The 11,872-nt window shown below is 55.8% G+C and overlaps 1 protein-coding gene across 1 annotated transcript; it reads left to right on the top strand.

Moving 5' to 3' along the window:
- Positions 1–243: 243 nt before the first annotated feature.
- PTPN7 (protein tyrosine phosphatase non-receptor type 7) lies at positions 244–7,905 on the top strand. Its single transcript, XM_030965532.1, has 9 exons — positions 244–374; positions 744–927; positions 1,359–1,443; positions 1,965–2,041; positions 4,482–4,619; positions 5,410–5,520; positions 6,164–6,321; positions 7,157–7,270; positions 7,812–7,905. Exons 1-9 carry the CDS (start codon positions 244–246, stop codon positions 7,903–7,905), a joined length of 1,092 nt encoding a protein of 363 aa, XP_030821392.1.
- Positions 7,906–11,872: the final 3,967 nt, after the last annotated feature.

Genomic DNA, 11,872 nt, shown 5'->3' on the forward strand with positions numbered 1-11,872 from the left:
TCCAGGATATCTGCCTGCATACAGGGGCTGGGGGTCCTGCTTCCAGGACAACTGAGCATTTAAAATCCATCCCTTGCTTGCAGACCATCTGTGGGGGCTCCGTCCAGCCTTGTGGTGTCTCTCAGATCTGACTTTTCTTTTCCAGCAGCTTCTCCTCCGATGGCTCCATGCTCTCCCAGGAGCTGAGAGCCCCCCGTGTGGCCCTGCTGTGCTTCAGGACGAGGGCTCTGTGCTTGCTGCAGCATGGTCCAAGCCTGCTTGGTGTGCTCCAGAGTTCATAGGGGCAGCCTGGCAGCCCAGGCAGCTGCAGAGGACATGGACAAGGCAGAGAAGCCCAGTCCCCCTGCCAAGAAGCATGTGCGACTCCAGGAGAGGTGAGTGTGCCTCGGGGTACCCAGGGCACTGCTCATCCCCAAGGCTGCCCTGACATTCCTTCCTGCCAGCCCTCTGCCTGCAGCTGCCAGCTCTGAGTGTGGAGGCAGCCCTGGCCCCCACCCAGCCCGGGACAAATCCTGACACTTTCAGTCCTTCAGGGGACTTTTCATCCGAGCAGAAAAGCAAAATGTTCAGCTATCAATCATAAAATGTTCAGCTAGCTCCTGTTCCTCAATCTCCCCATCTGCTGGGGTCTCCATCTGCCCTTTGCTCAGTGTGGGGTGGTTTTAACTGATGATGCAGTGGGGAGGGCTGTCCTTCTGTCCCAGGGTGGCAGTAGGTCAGCCAGGGACTCCTGTGCCTTGCAGGAGGGGCTCCAATGTGTCACTAGTGCTGGATATGAGCTCTCTAGGAAACGTGGAGCCCATCCAGCCTGTCTGCACGCCACGGGACATCACACTGAAGTTTCTGAGGACATCCAGCCACGTGCTGAGGAAACAGGAGCTCCAGCAGCACGCCCAGAGCCTGGCACAGCTCCAGGAGGAGTTTTCGGTGCGATGATGATGATTTTCCCTCTCCCTCCTCACAGGAGGGGTGCCGGGGCCGGCAGTGGTGGGGCTGACAGGGTGAACATCGAGCTCTGAGCCCAGCTGTGCCCCACAGCCCCAGTGGGAGGGCAGGAGGTGTGGGCAAACAGAGGGGAGGGGTGCCCAGGTCTCACCTGGTCCCTGTGCACACGTGTCCTGTTGGGGTCCCTGGAAAACCCTGTCCTGCCCTGCCATGCCATGCTCTTCTCCCAGCACTGCCTCTCTGGAAGGAGTCCCACCACAACTGGAGTAAAGCCAGGACTCATCCCAGGAGCTGGCATCTCTGCTGATGCCCCTGGGTCAGCTCTGCCCTGGTGGGCAGCCAGGACTGCCACCAGCAGGGGACACAAGTGGCAGCAATGGGCTTTTCCTCATGGCTGTTTTCTCCCCCTGCAGAAAATCCCACCCAACTTCGTGAGTCCCGAGGAGCTGGAAATCCCTGGGCGTGCTTTCAAGGACAGATACAAAACCATTCTCCCCAGTAGGTGCCACTGTGTCCCTTTGCCTCCCATCTGCCTGTGTTTGCCAGTGGGTGAGGGGTGGCTCAGAGCAGCCCTGGCACTGGGGTGGGCACCTCTGGGTGCTGTTGCTGCTCCTTCTGCCTGTGTTGCAGGGGTGTGCACAGTGCTGGGGGGACATGGGGAGCTGCTCCTACCCAGGTGTGCAGCACTCCTGGGGCATTCCATGTCCCAAGGGCATGGTCCTGGGAAGGTAAAGGCTGAGGGTCTTGTGGAGGGGCTCAGCTGGGCTCTAGTCAGGTCCTGTAGATGTCCTGGGGATCACTGCACTGAGTTACCTCACCTGCTCACTATAGCACCTGCAGGTTTGGGCTGTGCCCTGCCAGGGGAGTGAGGCTGAAGTGGGACAAGAACAGGCCTGGGGGAGGGTGCAGACAGCTCTGGGCATGGCATGGAGCAGGAGGACTCAGCCTACGGCCCCTGGGGTCGGGGAGGGAGGATGGGCAGGATCAGTCCCTTGGGTGAGACCTGTGACATCTTTCAGATCCTGAGAGCCGGGTCTGCCTCAGGAGGGCTGGGAGCCAGGAGGAAGACAGCTACATAAATGCCAACTACATCACAGTGAGTGTCCTCTCCTCCCAGGGCTGCAGCCCAGGGCTCTCAGGGCATCAGGCTGCAGGTGCCACACTGGTCACACATGCTGGGGCACTGTCACCTGCTCTCCTGTGGCTGCCCTGGGGCTACAGACTTAACTTGCCACCCATGCTGGAGCTGAAGATGTGGCTCCATCTACACAGGGCAGACACACTGTTCCTGTGGTGGGAGAGTCTCACATCTCAGCTCCTGGGCACACTGAGCACCCCAAAAGGCTCCCTTGCAGTGGCTTCTCCATCTGCTCCTCACACACTGGCCCATTGTCTGGCACAGGCATGGGAGGCAAGCTGTGTCAGCAGGTGATGACAGCTCAGAGATCCTCAAACCTCACTCATCCTGGGATTTCCTCTCTGCTCAGGGAGCTTGCTGCAATTTCCCAGGAAGGGAGCTATGAAGATGGGGTGTGGCTTATGCTTGGCACGTGGTAGGGCTCCTTTCCAGAGACTGAGAAATCCCCAGACCCTAGGGTGTACTTAGACAATTTGGTTTTGATTCCATCCCTGTGCAAACCCTCCAGGCTGCAGTCTCTGCCACAATGGGATCTCTGTGAGCCAGGTGCCAGCTTTGCCTGGCAGGCAGGGTCCTGGCTGAGCCACTGATCTCACTGCAGCACCCAGCCCTTGGGGCTGCCCAGGGCCTGGGAAGCAGAGGGGGGGCTGTGGGTGCTGTGAGTGAGGCAGTGAGGGAAAGCAGACGTGGAAAAGCAGCCCACAGAAAGTGCTGGCTGGGGTGACACACAAACCCCTGGGAGGTGGAACTGTCAGGAGGGCAGTCAGGAGCATTTCTCTTCTGGTGCTGCTTGTGGCTCAGACCCACAGCAGCAAGCAGCACCCAGCAGGGAGGGTGAAAGCTCCTTGAGACAGGAGCACTGTGCCCAGAGCTGCTGGGAGCTCCAGGGGCAGTTTGCCCACGGGCAGCACAGGAGCTGTGTGTTTCTGAGGCACCCTGGCAGCTGCACAGCAGGTGACACTGCCACCCTGTCCCTACACCCCGGGTGTGGCACACCCAGGAATGCTGGGCTTTTCTTTACAAGGTCTTTTAAGGCTAAACTATTTCATTAAGAAATGACACCTAAACTATTTTCACTTTTAACTCAATAACTCAAATGATTTCTCAAAGTCCACAATGCAGGCTTTTTTGTCTAATTACAAAACACTACTTAAACTTATGAAGAAGAAGGACTAGTAACTGCTTTAAAACTTCTATTTTAGTTGTAGATATATTATTGTATTCTAAAACTCTAAACTCTAAATTTTCTACTCAGTGATATTACACACTTCTAACTAAACTACACACTCATAAATCCCAGTGCTATCAATCAGCTTTGGAAGCCCTCTCTACAGCCCCAGGTCAAACAGTGTTCTCCTGGGGGGTCAGAGTTTGTCAGCACAGAAAGTTTAAAACTCTCAGCATCCACAGCTCCAACATCCCCCCCTCTTGCTGCATCCCCTCTGCCTCACCTGGCTGCTGGCAATGCACAAGCACTGCCATCCCTGTGGCACACACACCTGCACACAGGTGTGCACACTGAGCACACCTGTGTCCACTAACCCCTCTGTGCAGCTGGTATTTCCTGACCCTTTCCTTCCCCTTGCCTCCTCAGAGGTGTAGCAGTGCAGGAATTTGTGGGCACATGAGAAAATTGGCAACCCAGCCTGCCTGGGCATGCCTGGGAGGCACAGGAATTTGGGAGGGCTCTGCAGGTGTTTGATCACATCAGCCCCACCTGGCATTGATGCTCTTCCTGCTGAGGTGTTCCATGAAATGTTTTTGAGCATGGCTGTGGGGGGAATGTGGAATTCCCAGGGTTGACACCCCCAGGGAGTGACACTCCTGAATGGAAAATCACGTTTCCTAGGAAAAATAAATCATTTCAAGGCATGAAAATAGGGCTCTGCAAAATGTTCATGAAAACATTCCTATACCTTAGCCAGGCCAGTGCAACTTCTTGTGAGACCAAAGCATTAACAGATTGCTGGCAAGGCCTGGATTTTCTATACCTTTGGGAATTTTGTACCAGGAGAAGTGTCTGGAGGCAGAGGATGCCTGGAGCTGTGGAGCAGGGATTCCTGTTTGTCCCTGTGGAAATTCCCCCAGTGAGGAGTGCAGCTCCTTGTGTGAGCTTTGCCTTGCCAAGGCATCCATCAGCTATTGCCCCATTGATGTGACTTTGGCTGTGCTAGGATGGACTTGCTCCTGGATGATGGGACCAGTGGAGTGGGGAGGATACCTGGTGGCTCCTCAGCACATCTATAAAAGCATTTTAAGGACGGGTTTAGCAGGAAACAGCAAGTGTAGCTCAGCCTCTAAAGCGTGGAGGAGAAAAGCGTGGTGGGGGCTGGAGTGAGCTGGGCACAGCCCCGGTGCCCTCAGGGAGCCCCGGTCCCTGACAGGCTGTGCTCGGCAGGGCTACGCGGGCCGGCCCCGGGAGTACATCGCCACACAGGGCCCCCTGCTGAACACCGTGAGCGACTTCTGGCAGATGGTGTGGCAGGAGGAGGCTCCCCTCATCGTCATGATCACCGAGCTCCAGGAGCGCAAGGAGGTACCAGGGAGCCTGCCCAGCCCTGGGCACAGCGGGAGGGGAGTGCTGATGGCAGCAGAGGGCAGTGTGAGGCCACATGTGGGGCTGTGCACCCACTCACTGTGCTTCTGTCTCAGAGCGTTCCCTGGTGAATCACAAGTGGAGGAGGAGATCCCCAGGGCTGCAGCCTTGGCCCTGTCTGCTTTTCCTCCTCACATGGCTGTGTGCTCTGGGCACTCTTTACCAGCTGGATAACAAAGGGTTAAAGCTGGATAAAGGGTTTAGGGCAGCCCCCAGGGATGAGTCAGAAGCAGTGGGCAGCAGTGCCCCTCTGGCCCTCCAGAGCTCTCAGCCAGGGGATCCAGCCCAGGGGAGAGCTCTGGGGAGCCAGAGGGCACTGCTGCCCACTGCTGCTGCTTCTGGGATGGGAGCCAACAGCACCTGCCTGGGGAACTGAGAACTGGAAACTCTTTCCTGGCCATGTCCTTGCTCCCTTCTCTCCCTTCTCTCCCTTCTCTCCCTGTGCCCTGGGTCCTGCTGCATCTGGAAGCTTCCTGGGCTGAGCAGGGATACACATCCCTGGGGCCTGAAAGCCAGGGCAGGGTATGGGAGAGGGTGCAGGGGTAGGGATCTATCCCTTCTTTGCCTTTCCCTCTGTATCACTCTACCTCCCCCTTCCCCACTCCCCTACCACCCCCAAGATGAGGACCCCTCCCACCAGCACTGACTCAAGCACAGTTCAGACATCCTTGAGGAGGGTCCTTGGGTGCCTTGAGCACCTACAAAGCCACAAATCTTCCTTGTTCTGCAGAAATGTGTCCACTACTGGCCTGAGAAGGAGGGCACCTATGGCCCCTTCACCATCCACGTGCAGGGGGTGAGCGAGTCTGTGGAGTACGTGGTGCGGGATCTCTCCATCCAGGTGGGTCTGAGCCTCATCCTGGGGGCACACAGGGAGCACCTGGGACCCAGCAGTGCCCCTGGCACCCCTGGCATCTCTGGTGAGATGGCAATGCTCCGTGACAGGAAAGAGGAGGGTTCATGATTCTCTGGAGGCCTCTGCCAGAGAAGGAGTGTGCAGAGCCTGTGGGGGGCTGTGGGGCACAGCTGGGCTCAGAGCCCAGTGTTCACCCTGTCAGCCCCACCACTGCAGAGCCTGGGGAGGCTGGGAGGGAGCAGGAGCCAGCCCTGGGGTGCAGGGGAGAAGGGGTCAGCTGGGCAGAGCAGCACCAGCCTGGTGTTTTTGCCCTGTGTCATTGGGCTCTGCCCCATGGGCTCTGTGTCACCCTGGGCTGACACCAGCCAGAGGATCTGGCTTGGTTTGCCTGGACTCTGGTGGCAGTATTGGAACACTCTGCATCTGTTCTCACCCTCTGGGATGGGACACATCCATTGGCTCTGGCCCAGGGGTCTCTCCCTCATGTCTGGCAGAGGCTCAGAGAGGGATTCAGGAGGAGAGTGGCTGAGATGGGTATGGGCTGCTTGAGCTCTGCTGAGCTGAACTCCCCATTTCATCTGGCCCGTGCCCTCACATCCCCATTTCTCTTTGTCCCGTGCTGGAGAAGCTTGGGAAGGAATGCCGCAAGGTCAAGCACATCCTCTTCCCTTCCTGGCCAGACCAGCAGACACCTGAGTCAGCCAAGCCCCTGCTGCACCTGGTGGCCAAGGTGGAGGAGGCTCTGCAGACTGCAGCCAGCCCAGGGCCCGTCGTGGTGCACTGCAGGTAAGAGCTTGCACCTCAATGAGCCCTGTCTGTGCTCCTCCTCAGGGTGAATCCCCTGTGAGTCCTCACACACAGGTGGTGCAGAAATCCCAGGGCACAGCCACCCCCAGCAGAGCTGTCAGTCAGCAGCTCCAGTCCTGGCTGCACGATGGTGGCATTAGAGTGGCATATCCTGCACTGGGGTCCAGCAGGGTGGGAGTAGGAGAGGTCTGCACTGGGACTCAGCCACCAGCCCCACCCTACACCCACTGCTCCAGTTCTGGAAGATCCTGCTTGAGCAGGGAGATGGAACCTGGTGACCCTGTGGTTGGTCCCTTTGAGCCTGACCCATTCCTGCTCCCTGTGCCACCCAGCATGGCCTGTGGCTTGGATGTGGAGCCATGTTTCAGGACAGCCCTCCTGCAGGAGGTGGCCTCTGCCTATTCTCTCCTTGCTGAGTGAATTTGGGGACAGTGGAGCAGAGCACCCGTTTGTCCCTAGGGAACATTCAGCATGCACTGCTGCAGGCTGAGGGCAAACCTGGTGCTGGGGTTAGAGCCCAGCTGGGAGGGGAGAGGCTGCAGAGCCCCCTGCACTGCACAAGGATGGGCCCAGATTGGTTTTGTGTTTCCAGAGCAGCCTCAGCTGGGCTGTGCCACACAGCAAGAACTCCTTGCCATGGCAGAGTGACCCCAGCCCATGGATTTGGTGCCTGGCTCAGAACCTTGGTCTGGCAGCTGGGGCCAGGACCCAGCATCCCTCTAAGCAGAAATCACAATCCAGGAGTGCACCAGCTCAGCAATGCAGATGCAGGCAGCGGGTGCTGAGGGTGCTCACAGCTGTGTCTGCCCTGCAGTGCGGGCATCGGCCGCACCGGCTGCTTCATTGCCACCAGGATCGGGTGCCAGCAGCTGCAGGACACGGGGGAGGTGGATATCCTGGGCATCGTGTGCCATCTGCGCATAGACAGGTGGGTACACCGGGCAGGGGGCTCCCTGGGTGCCAGCCTGACAGCAGGGCTGTGGGAGGGATGTGGCAGTGACATGGGGATGGGCATCCCTAAGGGGCACGGGCGCTATTTCTGCTGGAAACAAGAAGGGTGGCTGGGGGATGCAGGTGTGTGGATAGCAAACAATTCCCAGTGCCAGGCTGATTCTGCTGTCAGAGCTGTTGTAGCTCTGAGCTGAGGACACGAAGGGAGAGGAGAGGGGCTGTGAACCTGGCAGCCATCTGCTCCTCCCCTCCTGCTAAGCCACTAAATCCAGGAACACTCCACCTGGCCACTTTTCAAGAAGTACAGGTGAAAATTAGCACCAAATCAGCTGCTAATCTAATTTTGAACAGCCCAGCAATGCTTCTGAACCTCTCTATTCTTTGGGCTGCTCTGCTGCCTGTTTCAGAGGCATCTTGACATGGCTGGTGCAGCGGGAATGTTTGTGCCCTGGGAGCAGAGAGCTGGAGCAGGATTTTGTGTCTGTGAAATGTCAGTGGGCCCTGCCTTTCCCTTGCAGAGGTGGGATGATCCAGACGAGCGAGCAGTACCAGTTCCTCCATCACACGCTGGCTCTCTATGCCTCCCAGCTGCCAGAGGGGGCAGCCCGCTAGTGCAGGGCTCCCATCGGGCCTGTGGCTCCCTGCTCGGACCTCTCCTGCACCAGCCTCGGGGACACCTTCACCAAAACCCCTCCTGATGCTGCCAGGCCACAGAGCAGCAGTCTGAGCATCCCTCGGGGTGAGCACAGCCCAGCCAGCCCCGACTGTGGCTTTGGACCCTGGGAATGAGCAAGGTGAGGTGCTGCACTGGCTGCTCCAGGTGGCCACTGCTGCTGGCTCCAGGCAGATTTCACCCATAGAAAGCAGCTTTGGCTTTTGAGAGGTGCAAGATCCTGACAAAGAAGAGCAAGCTGTGTGGAGGAACTGCAGCTGGCAGATGCTGGGAGTGTGGTTTGCCTTTCAGCTGCACCCAAATGTCCACCCTGTCAGACACAACACTGGTGGAACTACCCTGAAATAAACAGAGCCTCTGTCCTGGCTGCGCATCCTTTGTAGGCAGGGCTGGGCTTGCTCCAAACATGGACCACTAAACTCTTCTGGCTAAAGACACACCTTGATGGCTTGGTGCACAGTCACTAACAGCGTTCCACAGCTTGCTTTCCTCTCCACCTTCAGCCAACACCTTCTCAACAGCCTTAGAGTAGAATCATAGAATTATAAATGTTGGAAAAAACCTCCAAGATCATCGAGTGCAACCTCTGATCAAACCCCACTGAGCCCACTAAACTGCATCATGAATTTCCATATATATTTGTTTCTTGAACACCTCCAGGGATGGTGAGTCCACCACCTCCCTGGGCAGCCTGTGCCAGTGCCTGAGCACCTTTCAGGGAAGAAATTTTCCCCAATATCCAACCCAGACCTCCCCTCTCTCTAGCAGGGGAGATTCCCAAGTGCAGTTTGCAAGTGATATGTTCCCAATTGCCTTTTGTTACATGAGGGTGGGGATTTTGAATCCTTGGGGTATTTTTCTGAAATAAGAACAAAATAACATTTGATTTTATTAGGTTGCCTTTTAAAGTGATAATTCCAGGGGGAAAATACAGAAGGTGGAAAAACATTTTGTCATAAAGCACGCCGATGGAAATACTCTGGGAAGTATTTTGAAGTACTATGAAGGTATTCAAAGCTGCCCTTGCCAATGGGCATCAAACACCCACTTGGGCAGTGAGGGCTGGGAAGGAGATGGGAAATGCCCAGTCTGTGCCCACCCATGCCCTAAGCCCTGGCATAACCCAGTGTGAGATCCAGGGAGAAAAGGCTCAATTTTCCTGCTGGAAGACATGTGTGCATGATCTACCCCCTCCCCATGCCATGGCTCCCCAAAATGCAGCTGAATTGCTGCCCAATGGTCTTCCCTGCCCACTTCCCTCCCTTGGCACCAGGAACAAATCTGCTTCCTGGCCCAGCAGCAGGAAAATGAGCAGATTTCAAGTGACATCCTTTCACTTGCTGCATTTCCATCACCCTGGCAGAGAAATCCCCCTGCTCTTAGTGCCAGGTCAGCCCTTCCTCAAGCCCCAGCCTGCCCAGCCAGGTGATTTGGGGTGGAATTGTGTTCTCTGTGGGACTCCTGTGTGATGCTCAGGCACTTGGAGAGGCTGTGGAGCTTCTGCAAGCTCCCTGCAGGTCAGTGCATGGCTCAGGACTTTGCCTTCTCAGGTAATTTGGTGTAACACTTGTCTTTAATGGTGTCTCTGAGGCACCCATAGAGGTTTGAGTTGTGAGACAGGCTTTATTCAGCATACCCCTCCTCAAGTCTTTCCTCACCCACTCCCATCAGGCAGGAGAAGTTGAAGACCTGCAAACTGCACCTGGACAGTTTTCCTGCACTCCCTGGACAGCAGGACACACACCATTTTCCTCTTGCTTTCAGTCTGCTGTCCAGAGGAGAGCTCTCAGGGCAGGCTCAGCCCTGAGGGTCTGCCAAGGCATGCAGGAGCAGCACCAGGATCCCAGCTGGGCCAGGGGTGTTGGCACCTCCTCCCAGATTCCCCATCAGGTGCTGGGAGTTTTTCCAGCTCAGCTGTCTGATGCAGATTGTGATCAGTTAAGCAGGTTTCCTGCCTTTTGATCTCAGTTTCTACCAGCTCCATCTGCTCCACACTTACCCGGCCCCTGTGGGAGTTCTCTCCATGCTCTGTGCACTGACCCCCTGAACCATCCCCTGTGTTATTGCCAAACCCTCCCTGGGCTCACCCCATGTCAGGGTGTGCAGCAGGGTTTGTGTAGCACAGTTTGGGGTCATTGGGAGTGGGGCTGGCCCTGCCTCATCCCCAGTGGGTGCAGCAGGTGAGCAGCCCTGACAGCAATGAGCCATGGAGTGCCCAGGTGTGTAGATAGCAGGGAACAGAGGGCACACAGGTGCAATTCATGAACATGAGGGTGTAAAAGGCTAAAGAATAAGAAGGGTCAATGCTTGAAGCCTTCTGAAGTGGTGTGGTGCTACTCTGTATGGGTTGAAGCCTTCTGACATTGTATGGTGACACTCTGTGTATTGTGCCCATCTCACCTGTGACATGTGCTGTGACAGGTTTGAGCTGCTCTGGCTGTGTCCTGGGAAACTGCTTCACACAGTCCATAAAGAGCAGAGGGTACCAGCAGATAGAGGAAAAGAATCTCCAAAATCTTGTGCTTCCCCATGCCCTGGGCAAGCATTAAGGCCCAGAGCTTGGGTCAGCACAGCCAAGATTGCTGCTGTTGCTCAGCACCCCCCTTAAACCCCAGGTATGGTCCCAGCTGTCCTTGTCCTGCTCACAGTGTTCCTGTGCTCCAGGGGAGGTACAGCCCAGGCAGGCAGAGCTGGGGGCCCTGGGTTGCAGCATCCTGAGAACCATGTCCCCAGGGCTCAGGAGAAGTCCTTCCTCCACACAATCATAAACCAGTTTGGGTTGCAAGTCCATCTAGTCCCAAGCCCTTCCACTATCCCAGGTTGCTCCAAGTCCAGCCTGGCCCTGGGCACTCCCAGGGATGGGGCAGCCACAGCTTCTCTGGGCAGCCTGTGCCAGGGCCTCACCTCCCTCTTTGTGAAACATTTCTTTCTTACATCTAAGAAAATATATTAGGCATAAAGATACAAGATATAAGATCCTGTCTTATCCACATGACTGTAATTTTGGCCTGGGGGTTTCCAGACTGGTAGTCCATTCCCTCCCCTTGCAACAACTCACTGGGATGGGAGGAACAAAACATGGTGGCCACGTGGCACATATCACCAGTTTGGTGGTGGCAGGTAGACCCAGAATGCTCCAAATTCACTTGCAGCTGCTGGAAAGCTTCAATGCCATCAAACACAGCACTGTTTCAGCAGGTCCTTGGAAAGGCAGAGCATGTGCCAAAATCCAGCATTTTGAGTAATTAATAACAGCTTTGCTCTCAGGTGAGTGATGGTAACCACAGGCTCCAACAGCACCTGTGGACACCAAGTAATCAGTGACCAAGCCATGACCTGGAAAGGAGACATTTCAGGAAAGATTTCTTCACCAAAAGGGTGGCCAGGCCCTGGCACAGGCTGCTCAGGGCAGTGGTGGAGTCACCATGGACATGGTTCAGCAGTGACCATGGCAGTGCTGGGATAACAGTTGGACTCAATGACATTAGAGGACTTTTCCCATCTGAACAATCCTCTGATTCTATGAAAAAAAACACCTTCAAGCAGAAATTCAATGCAAGATTTTGGGGATGATGAATTTTTCACTGGTATGAGGAGTTCTGAAGGGGTGATTACAGAAAACAATGATATTTCTGCTTCCTCAGGCCTCCCTTTGGGAGCACAGGGATCCTGAGCAGGCTGCAGCAGCTTGGAGAGCAAAATGCTTTCTGTCTCCAAAAATAAAGTCAGCTTCCCGTGACTTATAGCACATGAGGGAAACTTCCCCACCATTAATTGTCAGGGGCTGTGAGGTGAATTGAGCCCTAACCCAGTTTCCCCATTTCCTGTGCACACCCATTTGTCTCAGACAGCCCCAGCAGTGGATTCAGCACTTTGTGTCTCACAGAGCACCAGCAACTGCTGCAA

Source organism: Camarhynchus parvulus, chromosome 26 (assembly GCF_901933205.1).
Source record: "Camarhynchus parvulus chromosome 26, STF_HiC, whole genome shotgun sequence".
NCBI classification, from domain to species: Eukaryota; Metazoa; Chordata; class Aves; order Passeriformes; family Thraupidae; genus Camarhynchus; species Camarhynchus parvulus.